Raw genomic sequence first — 12,944 nt, 5'->3', positions numbered from 1 at the left:
TGTGATGAACTTGAGATGATTGTTCACGTTGGTTCTGAATTCGATGACTAAAAGTAATTCCGGATATTGAGTAATTGGTGCTACTCCGATCATCCAGGAACAATTTTGGGAACTACTGTAAATGCAGAAAGAGAGGATGGTATGTGCCATTTGGAGCCAAATTATCAAGTTCTTTCAAGTCCTGTATATTTAAGCCTGGTAAAGATCCAGACACCGAATTACAGATCTGGCATACTCTGAATTGCGAATATTAAAAAAAAAAAAATACATCCGCATTTTGAACTTTCTATGTGAGGTTTCATTCATACTATTCTGCCAATTACAAGCTCCATACTCAAAAAGCAGCAACCAATTTGCATTTTATCGAAGTCCACCATGATATCCAGAATACGTGTTCTGGAAGAGGGCGGGAATTCTATGTACCAAGTGCATATTCATTCATGAATTACAAAAGCAACAAAATGATACAAGGCTGGCATGAAAGCCAACTCCAAATGTCTCATCAAAAGAAAGCTTGAGTATTAAAAAGTTGACAAACATAGCGCATGAAGGGGAATGGCCCAGTTTTGAAAAAAAAAAAACAGAACAAAACAAAAAAATCTACATTGTCTATTCGAGTTAAAAAATACACAAATATATATATAGAATCTGCTTCCCCTAGATGACACATGATTTTGAGTTAAACTGTATTAAGAAGCACTGCTCTGTTCTAAGAAGTGATTTTCATAGCCTGTAACTTTACAAAATATCTCTCAGTTGTTTGTTTTCTCCGAACTTAGCTAGGGATGGAACAAGAAGAGGTTGTACAATGTTAATTCAAGTGCAAATGGTGCACTTAGATCGACTGCTACATGTACAGCTTTCATCTGATCATGCTGCAGTAAAGTAACAATTCCCATCTTTGACCTGTTTATTCTTTTACTCTTTTCCTGTATTTCTGATCTGTAAGAATCAAGGTTTCTGGAGGAATGTGCTGATCAATCTTCCTCATCTGCCAGGGAGGCAAATGAAAAGGGTCTGAACTTATAACCATCACCATGGTAAAACTTGTTCATAAATTCAACCCAATGTAGACGCAAAGCATGAAGAAAGGCACTTAGTGTCTCCATCATGAGCAATATGAATGCTGTTGCAAAGGCAAAAACTGCAAGCCCAGCTATCCGGATTATAGGGTTGTCATACCTGTAGACACAATAATCTTATTATACTGAATTTCACACCAAATATTAGAGCACTAGAGGGTTCATGATCCAGTGTTCCAAGAAGTGTGTTAATGTGGCCTTTCTGACTGAATTTCATGCAATTGCTCATCAGAAGTTCAAGAGATGGACAGATAGTCTGGCCGAAAAATCTATATATTGTGTGGAAAATTCATTGAAAACTAAAGATCCTGCTAAAAAGTATTTCTCATAAAGGAAGATCCTGCTTAAAAAAAATAAATAACACAAACTGAAGTAGAAACAGTACCAAATCATTAAGATAAGAAGATATTGAAGTTAAACTCACCCCCAAGCAAGAAGTAGTATTTTCTCATAGAAAACGGTCGACAACTCCGAGTGTGCGAGGCTGAACATTAGAAAACACCAACCAACATGGTAAATGATGTATATTAGATTAGATATAGGCAATATATGTAGTATTCAAAAGCCTAATATAACATACCTCAGAGCCCAAAGTCGAAGATATGATGCGGTGTTTGAGACTGCACCAAGAACAAACTCGATGGAATGTATCATCTGATGCACAAATACCTCACTAAAATTAAAGTCATCATGGCGTTGCCTTGCAGAATCAGGTTCATGATCAAGATCCATCTCGGATGTCCTTAGGATGCCATAGGTACGGCCTTGAAATCTCTGCATAACATTTTATAAAAAGCATAAATATGTGTCACAATCTTCAGACGCACATGTCCTTGATTTTTCTTGTTTCCCAATTTTCATTGATTATAGCTGTTCCAGAATATTTTGTTACCACACAAGCATACCTACTAGGTCGAGGACTAAGAAAATTCAACATTTGAACATGGAAAAAAGCAAACATCAGACTCAAAATTTACCACAAGTGATGTGCCTGAGTTAGTTTGCAGGCAAGAACACTAGAAGAAAATGCAACTATAACATATAAATAATCAAGGTTTGTATAAAGATAAGCGAAAAAGAAAAGGATGTCTGATGATACACATCAAGCAAAGAGCATTTAGCTGCAGTTAATTTCACATGGTAGTTGCTCAAGAACCACAAACATCAAGCCTTGTCCCAACTATTTGGGATCAATAGCTACATGCCAATCATTCCCTTTGAAAGGCAAACTTCAGCATCAGTTCAAGCCTCAAGGTATTCTAAATATTTTCTCAGTGTATTAGCTTATATATTTAGTTGAAAGTTGTTTTTTTAAGATGAATTCAAATATAATAACCATCAAGCAGCAACCAGGATTTCAAAGGAAGTGAACAATCTACCTCCATATCGAGCTTTCTTAGGATGAAAGGCTTAGGAAAGAGCATCCAAGGAACTGCCACAATAGCCAGAAGCAATAACAAAATCTGCAAGAAACTGGCCAACTTTAATGAAAAAGGCAGAGCAATATTTGCATGTAAAAGAGATAGGTGTCATGAATTAACCTGCAGTGGTTTCTGACCCCAAAACAGCTGATTTTCACCAAGATCACCGGTTGGATCCAAGAACATATAAATCATTACATGATATAAATCAGCTTGAGATCCCGTGCACCACTTGATGAGAACGAGGAGTGAAAGGTAACCAAAGAGACTGTTGAGAAAGATCATCTGCGGGATAAACTGATACCTAACCAAAGTAACATGGAAGTATTGTTTACGGTCTTTCGTAAGTAGGCAACATCACAGAGAGCACTTACAAGCATAATTACAGCATACCTTACATCAAGGGAGTTTCCATGGAACTTTGCATCAAAGTAACTTAATATGATACCTAAATTCATCTGGGACACACCCAACAATATGGACATCTTCATTTTGAGGGAGTTCAGAAAGGGTAGCTCAGAACGACTCCCACGCCATCTTGGATCCACCCCAAATGGGTATGGATCCCGGTACTTTACAAGACCAGCAGTGCGTGCATCACTGAAGAACACTAAATCAGTTTTAGATATTCAAATGTTGATTCTTAGTAAGAAACTTAAATTTCAAACATCTAAGAGCATACAGGAAAAAAGTTTGGGATTATTTAAATTACTTTCCATATATCAGATTTCCTTTGAATGGGGATAGATTTAAACTTTTGAAAGAAATCAAAACCAAACTGTAACAACGCGGCAAAACTATGAGAAAGAATTATTAACAAGATGTAGAATGATAGATAGGAAAAGAAAAAAGCCAGGTAATAGGTAGGTGAAATGGACAAAAAAAATAAACATAAAATATTAGAACTGTGAAAAAAAAACTTGGAAGGGTCAAAATTGTCTAAAAGAAAACAGAAGCATCCCAATATAAAGTAGAAGAAATGGAAGAGCAGTTGAATTTTTATTCATGTATGAATGGAGAGCAGTTGAATTTTTACTTTCACAATAGTTTATTGGACCTTCTAGAACATCACCTGCTCTATTTCAAAAACAGACACTCCATATTACTTTGTCCCCCACTGTGGTCATATTCAAATGTCAGGGAAATGTTCTTATTCACATCTCTCAGTTCAAGTGATGACATTTGTAAAATAGTTGCTAACAATGCTCTGGATTTATGGCAAAGGCCGCGAATAATGCTTATAATATGCAGCATATAGATGTTCTAGAAGCATTTGTTAAGGAGATTGCTTGCATTAATCAGCAATCGTGCATTTTGAATTAATTTGCTCCATCAAATTTTCTCAAATCTCTCCATCTCAATAATCAGCCTACCCACCTATTCCAATTGTTCACCAAGAAGTGGTTAAAATTTATTTTAGCTGAGCATATATAGTAGAGCGCTAGTTGTTAACACTAGGAAATAAGATTGTAAATTATTTTTGCTAGGATTTGTTAGCTGCTGTGCAGCTACAGATCATACCTCCAATCACCGCTTAGATCAGCAGTCCAGTGCGGCGGGATTGGCATTCTATACCAGAGGTAGGTGGTATCAGGTGGGCCCAAGATACCATTCTACAAATCACCTACTACCACATAGGATCGGTGAACTGAGCGATGATATGAAGGATGACCATCAGCATTTTTCAAAACGCTTGGATGTTTAGTCCCTCACTAACCAATTGACCTCTGATCAGACACTGGCACACCATTTAAGATAATTACGGGTGTGCAAGGCAACTGATCAAATTGTAAAACTGACCCAAACCGCTAATTTCGGTTCACTTTGGATCGGTTTTTTTTTTAAAATTCAATTCGATTTCGGATTCAGTTTAAAAGAAAACCGATTCAAACCAAACCGACCCATACACACACGCGCGCGCGCGCGCACACACACATATAAATAATATAATATTATATATGACCCGCCGCCGGTTCACTTATAGTTTTCCCTAGCTCCATTGGTTTATTGCTTCTATATTTAGTCCATCGAGCTCATCTCATAAACTGCTCAGTTAGCCCATCCCATAAGTAGCCTACTTGACATAAGCCCAATAGCCCACAACCCGATAAATCGAACCAAACCAAATTGATTTTTTCAATTTGGTTTGAACCTATTTCTATGTGGTCGATTTGGTTTCGGTTTTAGAAAATTGATTTAAATTGGTTCGATTTGAAATTTTACCCCAAACCGAAATGTGCACGCCTCTAAAGATAATGAGGTTGATGGATATGCCTTGGGAGTTTGGCTCAAGCAGGACGGGACAAATTGGGCCAGGACACACCCCAAAGCCCAGCCTGAAATTTTTTTGGAGCTTTGGGGCCAAGCTTAGGTCCAAAACTTTTGAAAAATCCAGGCCCAGGCTCGCCCTAAAATCCAATTAGCCTATAGGAGAATGCATTGACCCACCCACTGGAGTCTCTCCCTCACTGGCGAAGGAGCATCATCCACACAGGCTGCCACTTAAACCATCTCATTCTCCACAGAACCTCCAACTGCAACACGGCATCGATCCCTAAATACTTGAGCAGTCCATGGTTCAGCATTGGCAAGATGAATTGGGGATCATTGCTAAGGAGGGTAGCAACGGTTCAAAGACATGGATCATCGGAGATGGCAAGGCCCGTGGTGGCTCTTTACCACCCATGAGTGCCGCCCCAGTGGCGGCACCCTAGGACGAACTCGAGGGCATGAACTTTTCGGTCATGGTTGGAGGCTATGTAGGATAGTGAGGAGTCAACAAACACTTGCATCAACAACGTCAACTGGTTGGAAATAGAAACGAGCAGGGAGGACGAAGTTCAGAGCTTACAGGCCGCAAAGGTGGTGAAGGTAGAGAGAAGAGGGGTGAGGATTTTGATTGAAAAATTGAGAGAAGAACAAGGAATCAAAGGTCTTGCTGTCTCAGCCTAATGAATCTATTGGGCCAGCTCTAAGCTTGGATCAATCCTAGGCTCAGGCCAAGCCAAATAACTATCCAAACTGTTAGGATTTGACGCCTCGAGATTCAGCCCATATTGAGCCCACAGCGAGGTTCGCGGCGAAAAACGGAGTCCAACGAGATCAAAATCATCCCAAACGGAGCTCGGATGGAGGAGATACGAGCTTTTGAAGTCGGTACGAGATCCGAGGCGGCGAAGGACCGCCGGTGGCCGGCGGCGGGCCGGCGGAGTGGTGGCGGCGCGGCCGCAGGCGGCGGTGCGCGGCCCAAGAGGGGCCAACGCACGGGACGCGCGACCCAGGCACGCGGCCTAGGCGGGCGCGGGCCGGCCCAGGCCCAAGCGCCCTGCCTGGGCCTGTACCCCAGTCCACCGTGGACCAGGCGGTCCACGGGTGGGCCTGTGGACGGCGTGGGCGTTTCCCACGCATTTCTCGCGGTCCACGGCACTATTCCGTGGACCGAAGCGCGATCGGGGGGCGTGGGTGACTCCCGATCTTGATCCAACGGCCTGGAACTTGATTTGGGTTGATTAAGGAGTCCTAAACCTAATCTAAGTCATGTTTAACCCTTTAAAAAGGTCTGTGACGCACAGAGGAAAACAGATGTCTAGTTTTTTGCTGAGGAAGCCGTGCAGAACCCGAGAAGAGAAGGAGAGAGAGGCGTGAGGCCGCTGTGAGAGGAGCAGGGCTCTTAGACAGCGGACGCCGGTCACTTCAGGGGTTCAGGAGGTCTTCCAAGAGAGAGAGAGCTTTTGAGAGGAGAACTTCTAGAGAGAGAGAATTGGGTGTACAAGGGTTGAGAGTAAGGTTTTCTCTTGTAAAATTTTCTTTTTCATAGTGAAGTTTGCATGCCCCGTGGAGGCGAACCCTTTTGTAGCTGATCCACGTATTTTGATTGTTTTGTTTTGTTTTATTTCTTTCTTCCTGTTGCATCGCGTGGTACTAAAAAGATCTTGGGAGGTGGTGTCCTGGCCAGACATCCATCCAACAAGTGATATCAGAGCAAGACGGTACAAGGACGCAGATTGCAGCGGTGGTGAGCAAAACTGAAGATGGAGAAGACAGGAACAATCAAGATGGAGATCAACAAGTTTGATGGTAAGAGCAATTTCTCCTTGTGGCAGGCAAGGGTGAAGGACGTGCTCATCCAACAGGGGTTGATCGATGCTCTCTTGTGCGATGAGAAGCCGACCACCATGGAGGTGCGGGATTGGAAACGGCTACAGATGCAGACGGTGAGCACCATCCGCATGTACCTGACGGATAAGGTGGTGATCCATGTGCTGAGCGAGACTTCTCCGACGGTGCTGTGGTCGAAGCTCGAGGAGTTGTATATGGCGAAATCTCTCACCAACACTCTTTTCCTCTGGAGGCAGTTCTACCAACTGCGGATGACTAAGGGACAGAGCATGCAGGAGCATTTGAGCCACTTCCAAAAGATCTTCACCGACCTTCTCAGCGTTGGTGAGAATGTTGAGGAGAAGACTAGGGTGCTGGTTTTGCTGACGTCGCTTCCTCCTTCGTACGAGTCCTTGATGACTGCTCTTCTAATAGGGAAGAGCACCATCAAGATAGACGAGATCACCGCGGCGATACTCCAAAATGAGATTCTCATGAGGAAGAATCCAGCTTCGAGCTCAAGTGGCGGTAGCTCAGCTTTGATGGCTTCTGGAGGAGCAGGAGGCGGTAGACGGAGCGACAGGAGATCGCAACGAGGGCGGTCCAAGTCCAGGAGGGACTTGAGCACAACCAGGTGTTACCGGTGTGAGGAGTTGGGGCATCTAGCCAGAGATTGCCCTCAACTCAAAAATTGGACGGTGGCTGCTGTAGCGATGGCCGGCAACGATTTAGATGGAGATGTTCTGAAGATATCTGATGAGGTATCTACTTCTTTCCAGTAGTGGATATTAGATTCTGCATGCTCCTATCATGTATGTTGCAGAGAGGAGCAGTTTGACTCCCTGAAGAACAGTGAGGGTACTGTATATCTGCCGGATGGATCGAGCTGTGCGATCAGAGGCATTGGGACGGTCAACTGGAGAACATATGACGGTGCAGTGAGAAGATTGGGAGAGATCCAATACATACCCAATTTTAGACGAAATCTTATCTCACTTAGCAGACTGGATTCGAGAGGCTACAGGACGGTAGCTGGTGGAGGAATCCTGAGGGTGCTACACGGTGATAGGATTGTGCTGGAGGGAAAGAAGGAGAGCAGAGGACATTATTACCTGGAGGGGAGTCCAGTGCGAGGTGGAGCTTCGAGAGCCAGGTGGAGTCCAGAGCGAGGTGGAGCTCTAGATGGAGGCAGATCGGGCACGAGACAAGAGGCTCGGGAGGACGAGAGGCGACGTCGCAAGGTAAGATTCCTATTGCCGTAGGATGATGCCCCGAGCAGATCTCAGGTCAGGAGGAACACAGCATACGACGGAGATGGGATCGAGCAGTCTGACTCGACTTCCATGTTTGCCCATCCATGATCAGCAGACGATTGCCCCAGGGCATGGGGGCGAGGAGATCCAGAGGCTCTCGGAGTTTGGAGGAGGCCGAATATCGAGTCGAGATGAAGATTGTTAGGATTTGATGCCTCGAGATTGAGACCACAGTGAGGTTCGCGGTGAAAAACGAAGTTCAACGAGACCAAGATCACCCCAAACGGAGCTTGGATGGAGGAGATACGAGCTTTTAAAGTCAGTACGAGATCCGAGGCGGTAGAAGACCGCCGACGGCGGGCCGGCAGAGCGACGGCGGCACGGCCGCAAGCGGCAGCGCGCGGCCCAGGAGGGGCCAATGCGCGGGACGCGCGACCTAGGCGCGCGGCCCAGGTGGGCGGGAGGCCCAGCCGGACGCGCAGCCCAAGCGGGCGCGCGGGCCGGCCCAGGCCCAGGCGCCCTGCTTGGGCCTGTACCCCGGTCCACCATGGACTGGGCGGTCCACCGGTGGGCCTGTGGACTGCGTGGGCGTTTCCCAAGCGTTTCTCGCGGTCCACGGCACTATTCCGTGGACCGGAGCACGATCGGAGGGCGTGGGTGACTCCCGATCTTGATCCAACGGCCTAGAACTTGATTTGGGTTGATTAAGGAGTCCTAAACCTAATCTAAGTCATGTTTAATCCTTTAAAAGGGCCTGTGACACAGAGGAAAATAGGTGTCTGGTTTTTTGCTGAGGAAGCTGCACAGAACCCGAGAAGAGAAGGAGAGAGAGGCGTGAGGCCAATGTGAGAGGAGCAGGGTTCTTGGATAGCGGACGCCGGTCACTTCAGGGGTTCAGGGGATCTTCCAAGAGAGAGAGAGCTTTTGAGAGGAGAACTTCAAGAGAGAGAGAATTGGGTGTACAAGGGTTGAGGGTGAGGTCTCCTCTAGTAAAATTTTCTTTTTCATAGTGAAGTTTGCATGTCCCGTGGAGAAGAGCCCTTTTGTGGCTGATCCACGTATTTTGATTGTTTTGTTTTGTTTCTTTTTTCTTCCTGCTGCATCGTGTGGTACTGAAAAGGTCTTGGGAGCTGGTGTCCTGGCCAGACATCCACCCAACACAAGCCCAGCCCAAAATATAGATAAGCTCAAATTTGAAGCCCAAACCCGATCCGAAACTACTCGTGGCTAGCTCGTAGTCAGCCTGGCCCAAGCCCACTTCCAGCCCTAGGCACAAGTGTTGATCCCACTAACAAATTAAAGATCAAAGGCTGAATCTAAAATGTGTACATGTGCTAACGATGGATAGAAATGATTAACAGGATCCATAAATAAAAAATGAATTAAAGAAGATCGATAAATCATTCAATGTAAACTTCAAGAGATTGGAATCTAGACCATCATAATTAGCATAGCACAGAATAAATGCCATGATTAAAATCAAAAGCAATTCTTAATTGGCCTGTGGTTACTTTAAATGATGAGCAACTATAAGATGTGAGTAATGCTACTCAGCACCCAAAGCAGCCTCTTGAAAAGCTCAAATCCAGGTCCGAGATTTGGTTTGCAAGGGGATAGCGGGTTGGTGTGTATTTTTACAAAGAAAAATTCCTATGTTACCATCATTAGCTTATGGTGAACTCATTTTAAACTTTTGAAAATTCTGGGTAACGTTTTTGAGGACTCACATGTTTTTGACAAGGATGCATAACACAAAGGCATGACTCCACCAAAACTTGATACACTGGTGGGCAAGGTCTCATTGCCCATTAACATTGGTTGTTTAACCAACTACCAACTATCATTGGCGATTCCCACTAACCCACACCCAAGCCACTATGTTGCACCCATTTTCTGAAAATAGAAGCCGGTCGGACAAATGAACCCAAAGGACAAAGAGGGTTCAGAACATTCTGTGGGGCAGGGGATTGGGGTGATAATAGAGTTCAAAATCGATAACACCATGCTTGCGGGGACTAGTATCATCAAAACAAGCTGGTTGTCTGTCTGGACAAGGAGATGATGTGGAATCCAAGTGGCAAATCAGACTAGACAAAGTTAGATTGGAATTCTGTAGGGACTAGAGGTAAAAAAACTATTGTACAAATAATAGGTGGTATGAGTCAAGCTAGGGAAAACACCCTGATTGCCGAATTATACATCTTCGTGGCCCTGAGTAACAACCTCATGTTTCCCAGGCAAAACTTACAGCATCAATATTTCCTGGTCATGTTATCGCTGTTGATATCAATTGACAAGAAAGAGAAGGAAGAAAATAATGCATACATAAAATAAGATATTGATGGAAATGAGAACATTCACAGAAAAAGAAGTGCATATTTTTTGATATTAATGGACAGCTGTAATTCCAATTGAAACAGTTATGGTCAGATGAGATGTAACCCCATTCAATAATAATAAAGAAGAGGTGTCTATATGTATTGTAAGATGAGATGATTAAAAGAACCTTGATTATTTTTAGGCAGCCTAATTTCTTTATTCTCCTAATTTTCGAATGTCTTTGAGATGAGGAGATAGAAAGGACAGAGAGGGACTCAGCAGGATTTTTTTATCAGAATTAGTTTGGGAAAGAAAGTGAAAGAATTCAAAATACATTACTTGCATTCTTTAGTAAATCTTGACCTTGTGAAACATTGCAAGACTTTAACCGTGTGTGTGTGGTGAGGGCGAGAGAGAGAGAGAGAGTTTGAGAGAGAGAGAGAGAGAGAGAGAGAGAGAGATAGCATCCACTCAAGACTCAACATGTGTAACATGTGTATGCTTTCAGTGCATGTCATCCTTCCCCTCCTTCCATATGACAATGACATGACAATTCAACTATCTGTAACCTAGCTGATTGATCGAGCTTGACCAATAGACAACCCACATCACACAAACCATCAGACTTCTAACAGGTTGAACTGGACCAGGCTCACAGGTACACACCAAGTTAACATTAGGCCAACACATATACTTATTTGCTCTTTCACATGGATAAGCTGGAATTAAATATTTGTTATTATGCCAAATAACTATTGATAAATCATGCCCAACATATATCGACTCTGCCAATGAACCTGCAAGTTGTTTAATCTTCAAAAACTTTCGTACCCTGATGAAGCCAGATTCTTTCATTTGCAATTATGATTCTGAATATTCTCATCATAGTCATGCAATTTTATATACAACAATCTCCCAACTTTCTAAACAGCATGCCCGACAAAAAGAGAGCTCTCCATTTAGTTTGATGATTTTATAGATGGAACTAAACAGTCCTATAAAATACTCATCAAGTCTAACCACCTCAAGTCTGATCAGCACACAACAATCCTAAACCATGGTAGAGATGCTTCTCCACTTAAAGCATGGTGTCTTAATTTTATTGCGAATATTTCTCTTGTATTCCCCCCTTGCAGGTACTATAAAGCCAAGATACCAAAAAATATGGTCGGAACCTTGTGGTCATCATATATACTGTCAGTCCTAAAAGTGCCATTCTTTGGGGTACATCTCTTGGCAGATCACAAACACCTCCATCCTGTGACTTCACTATGCTGAACAACTTTGTGCATACAGAAATTCTAGTACTGGGTGGTGCAAATTTTTTCTAAGATAAGAACAAACCCCTGATTCTTGTGCGACATTGATGCAACAAATTAACACATTTCTAATCTTAATTGTGTTAATTTTAGAATTACAAAAAAGTAATTTTTTTGTATTACCAAATATTTTCAGTTGGAGGTATTTAAATGATGTGTAGCAGTCTGGTAAATATTGATTTAATTCTACTGAGAACCAGGATTATTCTGCTCGTTGTTGTGTTATTGCAATGACTGGTACTAGAATATATCAGGTCTATGTTGCTAACTAAACTACAGGCTAATGCAGCTTAATGGCATCGGATGCATTTCGAGTCCATCTTATAAAAAATGACCCCATGAATATGCTGAAAAATTTTCTGAAATAAACAGAAGCTATAGGATTGGTATTAAATTCATAAGGCAAACAAGAAGTCTATAATAAATATTTAGCTTTCAAATGAACATTTAGTTTTAAACACTGAACTATACCATATAAAGATGGGAAACATACAACAGAGAAATATCATACCTGCAACTAGTATCCCGGCATTTATAAGCAGATTCACCAAAGATGTGAAATGGGACAGAGAAAAATTCATTATATATTAATCCACAGTAGATAGAGAACAATGCCATCAAAAGGAGTACATAGCGCCCTCCAAATGCCATCTCCATAAAGCTGCCAAGTTTCTGAGAAACAATTCACATACAAACTTATCAAATGAGGACAGCAAATATTACCAAGTTAAAGGAGTAGGTAAAAACTTGCCAAATATTCACATACAAACTTGCCAAATATTCCACATATTTTAACATGAAACTAAATAGATAAACATATCAGAAAGAAATAATTGCTACATGGATTATGAACAATGTCTTTCAAGTTTCAACTGCTCACCGTAATTAGTATCCACTAGTTATAGATACAAAGAATTGAGAATCATTGGAACTGATAATGATAGTCATTGTTTATTTATTTTTAGTTTTTACCAATAAGAGTTATAAGATTGCCAATGAGTTTTACAGAAACAGAAAATTGCAAAACCTTATTTTACAGTCATATGCAACTCAATGTATTTCTCCAATTCATAATATAAGTTTCTGCAATAACCACTACAGCTTTAGAATATTTCCAAAAGGACTCCGAGCATGAATTCATTTAGAACGCAATACCTCTTTTGAGTAGTTTAATGAAGAAAAATGTATGTCTATACACACCTGAGAACCAAGCTTTTTCTCACGAACAATAAGCAAAAATGATCCCAACAACAAACATATTCCATGGCCCCAGTCTCCAAACATGACAGCAAAAAGAAAAGGAAATGTAATGACAGAATACACAGCAGGATTTGCTTCTTGATATCTAGCAACACTGCACAAAACATAGTTGAATTAATAACTCAGAAACTAGTTTCCCTGACAAAAGACACAGCAAGCACCAAGCAAAATTCACAATACAAAAATAGTTGA

General features: G+C 42.2%; 1 protein-coding gene across 1 annotated transcript in view; it reads right to left on the bottom strand.

The window, feature by feature from the left end:
* Positions 1 to 499: 499 nt before the first annotated feature.
* The window catches only part of LOC105045810 (V-type proton ATPase subunit a1), a 34,306-nt gene continuing 21,861 nt past the window's right edge, over positions 500 to 12,944 (bottom strand). The window contains exons 11-18 of the mRNA XM_010924212.4: positions 12,693 to 12,846; positions 12,004 to 12,164; positions 2,897 to 3,103; positions 2,624 to 2,807; positions 2,462 to 2,545; positions 1,663 to 1,856; positions 1,507 to 1,566; positions 500 to 1,182 (exon numbers count right to left, since the gene is read on the bottom strand). Of these exons, the coding sequence (XP_010922514.1) occupies positions 978 to 1,182; positions 1,507 to 1,566; positions 1,663 to 1,856; positions 2,462 to 2,545; positions 2,624 to 2,807; positions 2,897 to 3,103; positions 12,004 to 12,164; positions 12,693 to 12,846 (1,249 nt within the window). The 3' untranslated portion in view covers positions 500 to 977. The remainder of the gene's footprint in view (positions 1,183 to 1,506; positions 1,567 to 1,662; positions 1,857 to 2,461; positions 2,546 to 2,623; positions 2,808 to 2,896; positions 3,104 to 12,003; positions 12,165 to 12,692; positions 12,847 to 12,944) is intronic.

Source organism: Elaeis guineensis, chromosome 5 (genome assembly GCF_000442705.2).
Source record: "Elaeis guineensis isolate ETL-2024a chromosome 5, EG11, whole genome shotgun sequence".
Taxonomy (NCBI): Eukaryota; Viridiplantae; Streptophyta; class Magnoliopsida; order Arecales; family Arecaceae; genus Elaeis; species Elaeis guineensis.
The sequence above is the reverse complement of the archived record's forward strand: the minus strand, read 5'-3'. Positions and strand labels throughout refer to the sequence as shown.